Source organism: Silurus meridionalis, chromosome 20, assembly GCF_014805685.1.
Source record: "Silurus meridionalis isolate SWU-2019-XX chromosome 20, ASM1480568v1, whole genome shotgun sequence".
Lineage (NCBI taxonomy): Eukaryota > Metazoa > Chordata > Actinopteri > Siluriformes > Siluridae > Silurus > Silurus meridionalis.
This window is the reverse complement of record NC_060903.1, coordinates 6786552-6800401: the sequence shown is the minus strand read 5'-3', so window position 1 is coordinate 6800401 and position 13850 is coordinate 6786552. Positions and strand designations below refer to the sequence as shown.

The 13850-nt window shown below is 36.2% G+C and overlaps 1 protein-coding gene across 1 annotated transcript in view; it reads left to right on the top strand.

Moving 5' to 3' along the window:
- LOC124402998 (piezo-type mechanosensitive ion channel component 2) overlaps positions 1-13850 on the top strand; it is a 75762-nt gene that overhangs the window by 729 nt on the left and 61183 nt on the right. The window contains 1 exon segment of the mRNA XM_046876516.1: positions 6784-6879. Coding sequence (XP_046732472.1) covers positions 6784-6879 — 96 coding nt within the window.

The following is a 13850-nucleotide window of genomic DNA, read 5'->3' as shown; positions in this document are numbered from 1 at the left end:
GCTGTCAGATTGTAGCAGGATGTCTGGATTTTACTGGCTTAGTGACAGCACATTTACTTCTGCACACATTGCACACACATGGCACAAACAAGACTGAAATATAGCACTGAATTAACACCTGCAGTGTTGAATGAACACTTATGTGTGGCCAGCTGGATCCATAAACACACACTGTACAGTAGGTGTTAACTGTTGATGATGCACCTTAAATGCAGTTCATATAATACTAGATTGTATTGCAAATGAAAAAGTTAAATGATAGAAAGAAACTAGGTTGTCAATCTTACAGATCAGTAGATACAAGCATGAAGATTTGAATTTCCAAAACCAGAAGTATAGAGCTGTAAATCCTGAGACGTCAATGCACCTGTGTCTCTTTACTATATATCTTTGACCTAGAAAGTACGATAAAACAACATTAGCTCATTGATCCTACATGTTAAAGGAAGCGACTGATAGTTAATGGTAAGGAAAAGTGGAACGTATTATTGCAAGCATCCTTAAAAAATAGTTGTAAGGTTGTTATATGTAATAACTATTCATTTATTTAAATATCTTGACATATGTTTCCATTTTTTTCGCTGTATAGATATTACAAAAAGACATATGCGTTTGTAAAGGGTTGACTTACTCCTGCAGTGCTTGAGGTGGTGACTTATAGGAATCGATCTGAAAACATAGGTCCGAATTACGTTTCTGTTCGATAGGAAACAAAATGTTCTTTTCTACGTTTGTATTTTTCCACATAAAATAATGACAGGAAATAATGTATTACATTAACAGAGAGATACAGTGTAATAGGTATTTATTATATTTGCGTGCAAGGTCATGTGTGTCCAGCTGGACTTTATGTACACACCGTTCGTGTTCGGGGTGCTTTTCATTCACTGGTTAATATGCATCACAATTTAAGTACAGTCATTAAGTACGGAGTTATTTATCCTAGAATCAGGAAATCGAATGTAAAAAAATATGATGTTGTTGAGCAGTATGCCGTACCTTACGTACTGTATAATCATGTGGCCCAGGCTTTGAGTTCTCGTACAGGTAATTGATATGTTCATATGTTTGAGTTTCTTTGCTGAGTGGTTCCTCAATACAGTCTGCAGTCGTAATGGCAGAGTGGCTTGATTGCTGTCAGCTCAAATGGGAGATCTCTAATGTTTTTTGCTAATAGTGCACAGGCACAATTATAAGGCACAATTATCGAACTGGATCCCACATACTTTCTAATTCGTCCGTGTTCCTTTATCCCATCAGACATCGAAAATCTAGCACTTCATTTTGAAGATTGACTCTAATCAACGAGATAATGTCCCCTCGATTTCTGAACTTGATGGCTTAATTTGATGTACGGCTGACCACACCAGAACGCATTGTCACCCCTAAGAGTCATGCTCTCAGCCCGCCCGCAGCAGATATCATTCACTCAACTGTATAGACCGATAATGTATCGTTTGACAGCTGAGAAAGTCTGCTCTTTTTCCTCAGAAAGCAATCTCACTGAGCCACGGAGCGTCTACCATTAATCGCTGGAAAGTCGTTTTAACCGCATGAATTAATAATGTGGCATCAGAGGAGAGAAAAACTGGCTGCCCATTATCGTAAACACACCTTTAATATTTGATGATTGGATGTTTTTTTTTAAAGTGAGGATCAGCAGAGGTTGGCACAGGAATGTGCGGTACCAGGAAAAATCGTGAGAGGAGCTAGACAAGGCGAGTGCATTTGTGAGAGACATGAGCACAGGTGTGTTAGGGGAGTACCGTAATACTCTTTACTGTCGGGTTCTTGTTTAGGTCTGTAAAAAAATTGTTGTTGCCAGGTTTAAAAAAATTAAGTACAAAGATAAGATAAGACCTAGTTCCTTTATTTGAGAATATAAGCAAATTAAATATGACTACCATATTGGTGTTTGTGCTACAGTGCTGTTGATACCTGTAATTCAGCCTTACTTGTGAGGTAACCGGACGCACACAGACTTATAATAGCTGATGTCTTAGTAAATTGTAGTAAAATGAAGCTTTAAATCATTTACCCTATGTTTGGCATATCAAACATCCAAATTCAGTTTCTTACTTGAATTGCAGGCACACAGTGACGCGCAACGTCGAAAGTAATTAAGATTGATCCGACACCATGGATGTAGGGTAAACATTAGAGTAAGTGTTTTTAAACACAACAGTTGATGTGGCTTTCCCTTCTCGAAAGGCATCAATTATTCCTGAGCCAGTTTGCTGTACCGCAGATCAAACCCGACAGTTAAGGCGAGCCCATGAGTGTCATATTCGAAAACCACAGCTTTTTGTATTCATATTTCTGAACTAGAACCAGGACACAAAAACATCACAGCTCATTAAACAAGCTACTGCTACAATAACAGTAGCGCTATTATAGAGTTGTTAAATGTACCTAAATGTGCTCAAATTGCTCCACTAATGGAAAAAAAAGCACACCAGAGGAAGTTTTTGGATGTGTTTATACTGTGTTTAATATCGTGCGAGAAGTGCTTTTTCATTTCAAGTAGAACAGATCAATCTAAATAGCTAAATGAAGTGTCTCATCAGCCAGCCTCACATCGTATGGTGGTACGTTTCAACAGGAAAAAGTGTACTGTAAAACATGGTTAGAGAGCGTAATTTTTTAAGCAAAACTCTTCAATAAAAGGAATGTATGACTGTATTTTTAGGCATGCTCATATAATAAACACAGAAATAACAAACAATCAGATAAAAACCTATAAACCTTTAACCTATAAAATTCTGAATCTTGCGGCCAGAAAATATATGAGATGCAAAAGATATAAGATATGAGGCTGAAATGACGTGACTCTTGTATCTAGAGTAGTCTAGATCTCTAGTTAGCCATGAAACAGCTGCTAACAAATTTTTTTTTGTAATTAAAAAAAATAAATTTCCTCATTTACTGTTGCCTCTTTAAAAAATATGGACCATTGGCATTACCTTGGGGATAGGCCTTAGCTTGGTTCTAAAAAGATTCATTTACACTTATTTAAGATTGAATAACATGTTTAACTGGATAAAATATAATTGGATTGATTCAGTTTAAACTGTTTTTTTTTTTCTTTTTGTTTTAGATTAAACCGTTTTTTTACGTTGCTTTATGAGAGGTTACAGTTGTAGTGGATAGAATCTCTTTCCGGATATCATCTTGATAACCCAGACGCATGAATCACCCAGGTGTAAGCTGATTCATCATGTCATGTGGCCTTATTTTGTCACCTGTATTGTGTGCTGTCAAGTGTGTGAACTAACGGTAGCTCAATACCGAATGGTACCACTGTACAGTATGACTGAATAAAATTATAGCTGAATTTTAAACCAGACTAAACACTAATGTGAGATGCTCTTAAGATCCTCTAATGATCGACCTGCAATTAAAGAACATGATTTTGCTAGGTTCTGCTTACATCATCAATCCAGGCTCTCAAAAAAAACTAAAACAAAAAACAGGGTAGCATATCAGTATTCAAAGTGAGCTTGGGGTAATAAGGATTTATTTGCCCATTAGCTTGTACGTGTATGGGTTGCCATACACACTGCCTCATTTATGTCCCCATTCTATTTCATCCTCATGGTGAAGGATTGTAAACTAGCATTGTAGCACCACTCACACCCTGAGATTTTAATCAGAATTTTCAGACACTACCAGGTTACAATGGCCCTAAATCGACCGACTGCAAGCTTGTCACATGGTCTCTAAGGCCACCGTCTCAACTTGCAGCACACAAATTCTTTAAAATGTGTAAATTTTGCTCAACAGCTGAATCAGCATTCGAATCCAAGCACTATGAAGTAACCGCTCCCAGGTTTTGCCTTTGCTCAAAGACTCCACGTCTTTCTCAGACAGCTCTCTGCATGGTTGTCGGTTTTACTAGCAGGATATATGTTGTAGTGATCTAAGTCATTGGGCTTAATTGTTTCCTGCACTGCTAGCAGGTACTTAATTTACTGTTATCTTCTTTCAGCAGACTTGCTGGTATGTGGTCACAAACAAAACATACTCGCTATGCTTTATTAGTCTGTATTTCTTGCTCTGGGAGATGAGGTGTAAAAGAACACTTCAGCTCAATGATTCATTGACTTTTCTCAGCTCAGTGACTCTAATCTGTTTAATGAGTATATTCTAGCTAATATTGGTACTTAGCATAGGTTTATACTGGCTGGGAAAACGTGTTTTCGTGTATTACGAACCATACTGATTGTTCATGATTGAAATCAATATTATGATATAATGTCATATATGAATTGCTTTTAGTTATTGTATCAGCATGGCTAATTGGTTACTTACAGTTAACAAAGACACACAAAAAAGTCTTCAGGCTATTTGATTAACAAGTCTGAAATGACCCTGACATTTGGTTGAATTGATTAAAAAAAATGTAAATGTTGCCATATTGTTGAAATATCAAGGATAAAACATTTACACATTTGCTTTCATAGGAAACGAATACATCTTTAGCATTGTTAGAACATCATACCACTTATTCATTGGTTATTTTCCTATACAAACACATCTGATGTTGGGCATTGGTGGCTCAGGGTTACTCAGGGTACTGGGTTACTGATCAGAATAGGAGGAGGCCAATCTGCCACTGCTGGGCCCTTTATCAAGGCCCTTAACCATCTTTGCTCTGAAGGTGTCGTATTATTTGCGGCATTTTGACAGACGCCCTTATCCAGAGCGACTTACAACTGAGCAGGGGAGGGTTTTAGGGCTTCGCTCAAGGGCAGCTTGGTGGTGGTGGGATTTGAACCTGTGATCTTCTGATCCAAAGCCCAATGCCTTAACCACTGAGCTACCCCCCCCCAGTATTATGACTGACACAGCCCTCTGACCCCAGCTTCCAAATACGCTGGGATATGCAAAGGAAAAACTTCAAAGTGCTGTAATTTATATGTGACAATATACTCTGATAAAAATACTGTATCTTTAAATGGTTTGTATTTTATTGCGTGTTTAAATACATTGAGTCACTAATCGAGTGATAGAATACAACTGAGCTTGTATTGTATTATATTGAACTTGTAACTGAGTAAAAGTATTGACAGTTGTATTTTATCAAAGCTTATCAGTAGATTTCTATGAACTGTGTGTTATATTCCACGCTGGTTGGAGGACACTGAGCATTGTGTCTGAATGTTGTGTTTGAATTATAAAGTAAAAATTACAGGAGGACAATTGTCCTTCACTTCACTGAAAAAACAAACAAACAATATATTGATAATGGGAACACTTCTGTAGTTAAACCCAGGCTAATTAAATTGAGCATGTAAAAAAAAATTCTGGTAAAATTCCCTTTATTTTTTGGGAAATGGTAGGATTAGTAGCCATCCAGCTGCTTAGATCTGGATCGCAAAGCTTCAGAGCCAAGAAAGCTTTTGAAAAGCCAGATGTTTTGTTTCTCTCACATTCGCTTTTGCACAAGTTGAGAAGATTAAAAGATAGTGTGTGCATTAGACACAAGACCTGTCTGAAGAGATCCTCGGCAGTGGTTGAATGTATTAAGTTTTGCACTTTAGTACTTTAAGTGCAAATTAATAACTAAAGAAACACTGATGGTGTAAAGATTCACAATGCAGTTTCAATCTTCCATTAAACACTACTGACTCTGTGTGTGCATTTTATATATATATATATATATATATATATATATATATATATATATATATATATATATATATATTTAAACAGTATCTCAAATACATTAATGCTAAATGCTTAGACACCAATTTCTTAAATTTAGACTTAGGCCTGGTTTTCCATACTCACCAGCAAATTTTTCATATAGTCATATAAGTATCCAGAAGCTTCTTCACCATAATGAATATTAATAATTGATAATACGGTGTGCAGGAGTAAAGTGCATATACAGTATACACTGACCAGACACTTTAATGGGAATCTCTGTACACTAGTAATTCAATTATACACTCATCCAATCAAGCAGTGCAACGCGTAAATTCATGCAGATGTACAGAAGGAAGAGAGTTAATGTTCCCATCAAACCTCGGAATGGAAGGAAAATTAAAGTGATTGGCTGCAGAATTGTTGTGGATGCTAGGTTTGAGTGTTTTAGAAAGTGCTGTGATTTTCACACACATCAGTCTCTTGAGTTTACACAGAAAATGTAGAAAGAGACATGTCCAGCGAGTGACAGTTACGTGGGTTCAAACACCTTCTGTCTTGCTGTACTTTTACTCTTCATGCATGGAAATATGCCAACAAAACAGCGCGAATCTTCTGTAATTTACTTGGGCTTGTTTTGATTTTCTCTTTAATGTACTTTTAGGCGGCAAAGATGTTGGATAAGTAGCCAGTTTATCAAACACACTGGTACACAGGCAGTTTTTCAAAATACGTCTGAAACCATGCAGGCTAATTGTGATTTCATCACAAAGCTAATAGCATTATAGCATAGACAAGTCTTGTTTTGAATGTTTTTGCAAGTTTTGGATGAGAATGTAGCCGTTAGCCAGGACAACTTATGTTCTTATATCTTCTTTCACAGTACAGACAGTTGATGAATAAACAGAAAACCCCACATAAAGTGGCTTAATAAAGTGTTGAATGCTGCCAAAAAAGCTTTAATGCAGCTTAGCACTGATTTCACAAGTCTGTAGAACTGTGCTAGAGTGTTGAACAGCCACTGTTATTTCTGTTAGATTGTCACCCATGTGTATGTATTACATTTACAGGTTATGTGAAGCCTTTTATAACCATATATTTGGTTTTGTTTGTGTGTGTCCAATTCTTTTGTAGCATGCCTCTTCAGGTACAACTGGCTCTCCTTCGTCTACCTCATCTACCTCCTCCTCATCCCACTGTTCCCTGAGCCCTCCATCACAACCATGCACAGTAAGAGCGACTCTAATTCATGACTTACTGTCACATATCCAATGCTGGTATTAAATCCGTCTGAGCTCTGCTAATCTTGTGGCCGGTGAGGCGAATCCAGTGGGATTATAAATGCTAATAGAGGTTGTATATAAAGACAAGTCACGTGTCTGCATTTAAATGCAGCTGAATGCAGAAACTGAAGCAGGATTGATTGATTAGAGTGCTAAAAGTGCATTCACCTAACAGTAGATATTCTATTGTTTATACCCCAGTGATAAATGTTTGAAAATGCAACACATTTGTAAGGTTTATACTTTAACTTAATGTTGTTAAAATAGCCCTTAACATTTAGGGCATTTGGCAGACACCCTCATCCTGAGTGTCTTACAAAAATAATACGACATTTATACATATATTTTACAACTGAGTAGTTGAGGGTTAAGGGCCAGACTCAAGGGCCCAGCAGTGGCTTGACAGTGATCGCATATAAACACATAACCTTCTAGTCAGCAGTCAGAAACCCTAATCAATGAGCAAGAGACAAGTTGATTCCTGTTCTTACCTAAATTATAGCTGCGATACAACCAGTATCTCTTTCTCGGTTGCTTTATCTCTCTCTCTCACACACACACACACACACACACACACACACACACACACACACACACACACACACACACATAAACTCTCTCTCTCTTACATTCTTTTTGCCCTTTTATTTATTAGATAATGTCTAACTTTCATTGCAATCCATTACTTATTGATATTTAACAATATTAATATGAACAATAGTATTGATATTAATATCAATATATCCAATGTTATTGATATTAACCAATATTTTTGTATAGGAGCAAAGGTAGGTCAGTCTTTAACATAAATGGCAGATCTACCTGTGCTCTTATACAAAAACATTAGATCATTTGACTTTTCACTGACATTTTCTTTAGTAACAACTCATTTACTCTGAATATGTGTATATATACAATATATGTATACGTATAAACTTTCTGTACAATTATTATTATTTTTTAAATTAATGGACGGAATCTTCATTGTCATTGTCATAACTCATAAAAAGCTGATTTCATTAACTGTAGCTATAAATGTTTAAAAGTGACATGTAGTTCAATGAATTAAAATTTGTCATCATGTCTGTAGTGTAAGAAAAATCCACCGCTTTGGCAGCTGTTTGTGGAAGATAACGCATATCTGGGTGATAACAGTAACTGTTGCTTTGGGCATTATTTCAACACCCTGCTGATTATTTTAAAAGAACACCAAACTGTGTCATGATCAACTGTATAGACAAGCTTATTAGGACACCCAATTTTTCCAGCCATGTGTGGTTCTTCCCCAAACTGTTACCACAAAGTTAAAGGCACACAATTTTTTAAGATGTCTTTGGATGAAGTAGCATTAAGGTTCCCTTGACTTGAACTAGGAGACTACAAAACTGTTCCAACCTAACAATTCAAAACACAATGCAAGCTCCACACAAGGGTTTTAGTAGAAGATCTTGAGTGTCCTGCTATAGAACCCTGACCTCAACCCTATTGAACACCTTTGAGATTAATTGGAATGCTGACTTCACCCCAGGCCTCCTCACCCTACATCAGTACATGCTGGTATGCTCTTGTGGTTAAATTAACACCAATCTCCACAAGCATACCTCAAAAATCCAGTGGAACATCTTTATAGAATAGTGGAATGGAATGAATGGGATGTCTATGTGAAATGGGATGTTCCAAAAGCACATACAAATCTGATGGCCAGGTGTCCAAAAACTTTTGTCTATATTATGTATATTCCTTGTTAAAAAAAACAACATATGTATTCACCTTTTGCCTTTCAGACATTTTGCCATCATGTTTTTCCATTTTTTATCAGTAACTGTGAAGCTGTAAAAGAGAAAGCAAACTTTAAAGCATTCTCTTTTATACTACATACTACTATTAAATACAAAGTAGGTACCGTAATTTCCGGACTATAAAGCGCACCCATATATAAGCCGCACCGAATGTTACAAATATTTTTATTTTTAACATAAATAAGCCGCACCTGTCTATAAGCCGGCTACACTAATGTACTTTACACAGGCTTTAACGAAAGACACGTTACACACGGTGTAACGGGGGAAATATGTTGCGCTTCCTTTAGGAGCATAGCAGTATTTTGGGAATAGCATGCCAGAAGCGAGCTATCCCTTCACCCTGACTCAACGTGTTACAACGGCTTGTATCTAAACAGTAGCCTACCAAGAAAGTCAATGTTCACTGTCTTTCACAACTATTTCTCTCGGGAGTTCATCTTTTGGCATCGTCGTGCGTTTAAAAAAAAACGTTTTTTCTCCCGATGCCGTGCAGCTCAGAACACAGGTGAGGTGCGTTTTTTTGTTTTCGTTCGGAAATTTCATTGGTCTAAAGTTTTTTGGCTTGAAGTTTGTGAAACCGGGAAAAAACCCAGGTAAAATTCATAAATTAGACGCTACGTTGTTTAAGCCACGGGGTTCAAAACGTGGGAAAAAAGTAGCGGCTTATAGTCCAAAAAATACGGTAGATTATAGCAGCTCGATCCTTCAGCCATAAGGGAATGTGTGTCTTGATAAAAGAAGCAGTGCTCAGTTGGGTTCAGAGAAAGGGCAAGGACATGACTGCATTGGCTCTGATATCTTCTATAGAGAGAAGGAGGATAGCAGGTTCTACAGTGGACCACTTACACCCTCATCAATAGTTAAAGAGACTTGCCTTTATTATAAAGGAAATGTGTTTCATAGATCTTTGAAGTCTGGTATAGTATACCACGGTACCTACAGACAGCAGATACATTAATAGATATAGATAAATACAACACTTCCAAAACTTTTGGTAGATACTACCCGTTGCAATTTAGGAATGTCCCATAAGGCCAGACATTTTGGAGATGCTCAGAGCCGCCGTCTTGCCATCACAATTTTTCAGATCCTTATGCTTGCCTATTTTTCTTACTTCCAACACACTTTGAGAACTGACTGTTTACTTTCTCCCAAATAAACCCCTTGACCAATGCCACTGTAATGAGTTATTTGCCTGTCGGTGGTTTTAATGTTATAGCTGATCAGTGTAGGTATATACAGTAGATGTTCAGACAGACGTACACAGATCACTTTCTTCTCTTGAAATTTGAGAATCTTGTTTCACAGTATCAGAACCAGGGTTTGTTATTGTGCGCCTATGCATTGCCTTTTCATTACGGCTTCCACTAGGCTTATGTGAATCCAGTATGTAGGTTTCTGTAATTGAGAAATCAATGACAACACATATATGCACTTACTGCACTGTTTAGTGCTTAGTTTGCACTCAGACGAGACTCTATGTTCCTCGTATTGAATGACAGCATCCATACCTGGAACAAGTGTTCAATTCTTCTCTGTTCCAAGTTATATCCTGTAGAGGTTGAATAAGAAATGTGAGTTCTGAGTCATGTGTTGCTAATGGTGCTCTTGGCCCTGTCAGAGGATATGGGTTAGTTTGTGTTTATTCATGACAGAATCAAACTGCTGTCTGCTTGAAGAAGCTGGAAAAGTTTCTAGTTATTCATTTTTTTAACCTTATTGAAGGCCAAGCTTGGAAAGAATAAGAAAAGGATGTTTTAGGCATGTTTTCTAAAAATGATGCCAATCAGCTAAGGACACATTGGACGTTTTTGTATATACTTTTATATAGACATACAGTATTCACTTAGAATCTAATTTATTAGGAACACGTGTACACCTACACATTTATATAGTTATTTAATTAGCCAATCATGTGGCAGCAGTGCAATGCAGAAATCATGCATGTACAGGTCAAGAGCTTCATCTAATCTTTAAGTCAAACATTAGAATGGTTAAACAATAGAAAAACAATAGAAAATAGAAATAGAAAATAATAGAAAATAGAAAATAAAATAGAAAATAAATCACCTTGTTTTTTAGCCAGCCAGCTTCTGCTGTTGCATTCAAACCACCTTATGATCTGATGTGTTGTGGGTTCTCAACGGGCTTTTTAATGGTTGTAAATTATTTGTGATAGTATAGAATTATCATCAGCTCAAACCATTCCTGTCAGTTCTCCTCTTCTCTCTGTTATCAGCAAGGTGTTGCAGCTTGCAGCCTCTTTACTTGGTGAATGATAAAAAAATATATAGTAGGTATATAAGTATAGGTGATAAGCAGAGGGAAAACTCGTTTTTTTACTATCACTCCTGCACACAACGTATCCGTAAACTTTAAAATTTGTACTTTTTCTTCTTTGCTTATCTAAATTTTTGTCACAATCTTCGCTTTCTGGCTTCGATTCGCCATTTAGCAGCGGCGTCTCAAGCTCGTATCTCAAGTTTTTGCTCGCGTATCAAAGCAAAAAATCAACCGAGTGACCGCTCGTAACTCAAAAAACTCGTATGTTAGGGCACTCGTATGTCGAGGTACCACTGTATACATATATATATATATATATATATATATATATATATATATATATATATATATATATATATATATAAAACCATTAAACGATAAGCTATGATTTTATCTCATGTCCCTCTTTAAAAACGTTTCTGTTGTTTAACGTGGTAATAGTAGATTTAATATTGGCCTTAGAAGACAATCTATTGTCTTTTGAGAATTCACAGCGCAAAACACAATTTAGCATGACATACTGTGGTTCCACTAAACTGTAGGATAGGACAGAAATGTCCAATACATTTATTTATTCCACAACGATGTGGGTAATGCAATTTTATGGACCATTCTACAGTTTCCCCATCTTGACTGCGTTTTAAAAGGTTATGGCAGTAGGCAGCTTAGGAAGTCACATCTGTTTAATGTAGCTGATGCCTCAGGGAAGTTCAGCAGAATAGATAGAGTACCTGCCTGCTAAGCATTGAACAAATAAAAAAATAAATAGAACAATAGGTGAAAAGATAATGAAACTCCAAAAATAAGCTTTAATGCACCATATCCCGTACGCATGCTGGTCCTTATTTTTATATCATATATAATTTTATATATATATTTTAACACCTAATCGATAATTATCGATAATGGAATTTGTTGTCAACCAAAGCTATTATCGATTAGTTGGGCTGCTCAAGTTTCGGGTTTTTGTGATGGCAACACTGCCGCTTTCGAAAATGGCAGACAGTACAGGGTCAACCGGCTGCAAGAAAAGTGTGCGTCCCAAGTCATCCAAGGCATGGAAACATTTTATATTAAATGCAGCAAAGAACACTGTAAACTGCAAGCTATGCAAAGCGGAGCTTGTGTGGTTTGGAAATACCACAGTGATGCACGAGAATGTGAAAAGAGAACCGGTGTCACGGATGAAGGCGAAACATCAGCACAGTATGCAAAAACTGTATAATCCTCATCATGTGAAAATTTAATGAAGTGCTTTTGTGTAAACTGTTTGTAACTTCAGGACAGTTGCACTGGATCTCCTCTGTCGTGACTTGTAAACATCAGGTTGCACAATCAGCTATCGACATAGTAATGGATTCAATTAAAACGGCGTGAACAAACAATAAATCTAAAAGCAGCAAATAACAGCAGCAGTGAACGATCACATTTTTACTCACTGTTGTGGTTTCAGCGAATGCTTATGCATTTGTACACTAATGTGTATATATATATATATATATATATATATATATATTTTTTTTTTTTCAAAACAATGTATGATGTATTATATTTTATACAGATTTTTAAGCATGGTTGTCAACTTTCCATCTGCAATTATCATTAAAACAATACAAATGTTGATTTACACAAATTGCGTCACCTTCCATCCTCAAATGCTTTTTTCTCTTTTGTTTTCTTCTACAGAAACAAATCAGCATGAGTGAATTTGTTCAAAGGAGAAATCCCCTATGCACTCCTCAATAAACAGCCACTATAAGCTTTGAAATATCTGTTTTTTTGCATTTTTAGTTTGATTAAATGCAAAAAATAACAATAAATGACAAAAAAAACCTATTAAACAACAAAAATATTTACTGATACATATTTAGGATATTTTGAAAAGAGAAATTGACTTAGCTAAGTTTAAATAAAAAATGTAACTCAACACCTTGTTTAGCATGTTTAGTATTATTGATCCCCCAGCTTCTGTGTCCTTCAGCCTTTCACAACTGTAGCTGCCTTCTTTAAATTCCAAAAATGGTCATACCAAATATCCCAATTCCAGAAATTTTCAATCTGATTGAAATCTGGTGACTGAAAAAGCCACTCCAGGATGTTCCAGGATCTTTTTTATAAACAAGTTTTGGTTGACTTGAAGGTGTGCTTCATCATTGTCTTCCTGGAAAGTCCCTCCCAACAAAAATTAATCTTTATACTGAAATACGCTGTTTTGCTTATTTTACCTATATAGATCCCTAATTCAGGATATTTATGTACAAGAGTGTACTTAAAAAAATTCAAAAGCCAGATATTGAGTTTAACAATCATTAATTTAGACTTTTTAAAGCTTATAGTGGCTGCTTGTTAATGAGTGCAGTTGGGATTTCTCCTTTGAACATATTATTATTATATATATAATTATATATATATAATTTTGTGTGTTACGAACAAAAACATTTTGTTGTGTGTAAAAAAACAACAACGTTTAAATGAATGTTTAAACTACAGGCAGTCGTCGACTTACGACCATTCCATTACGACCACAATCGCTAGCCGCGGCGTACGACAGTAAGAAACAAAATGGTGTAGAGATGTTACAAATGGCATAAAATGAACAAAGAAAATTATGATATATATACAGTATAACAATAATGAAAGAAAATTATGATAAAATACTACTTAAAGATTTTTTCACAGTACTGTACATATAGCCTACTCGTGTTATGACCGGTCTGTCGGAACCAATCGTGGTCGTAAGTCGACGCCTACCTGTATGCAGTGCTTAACACAATAAACGCTCTAGTTCAAGTGAAGGGAAATTTTAATACTACCGCATCCAAAGACATCCAAT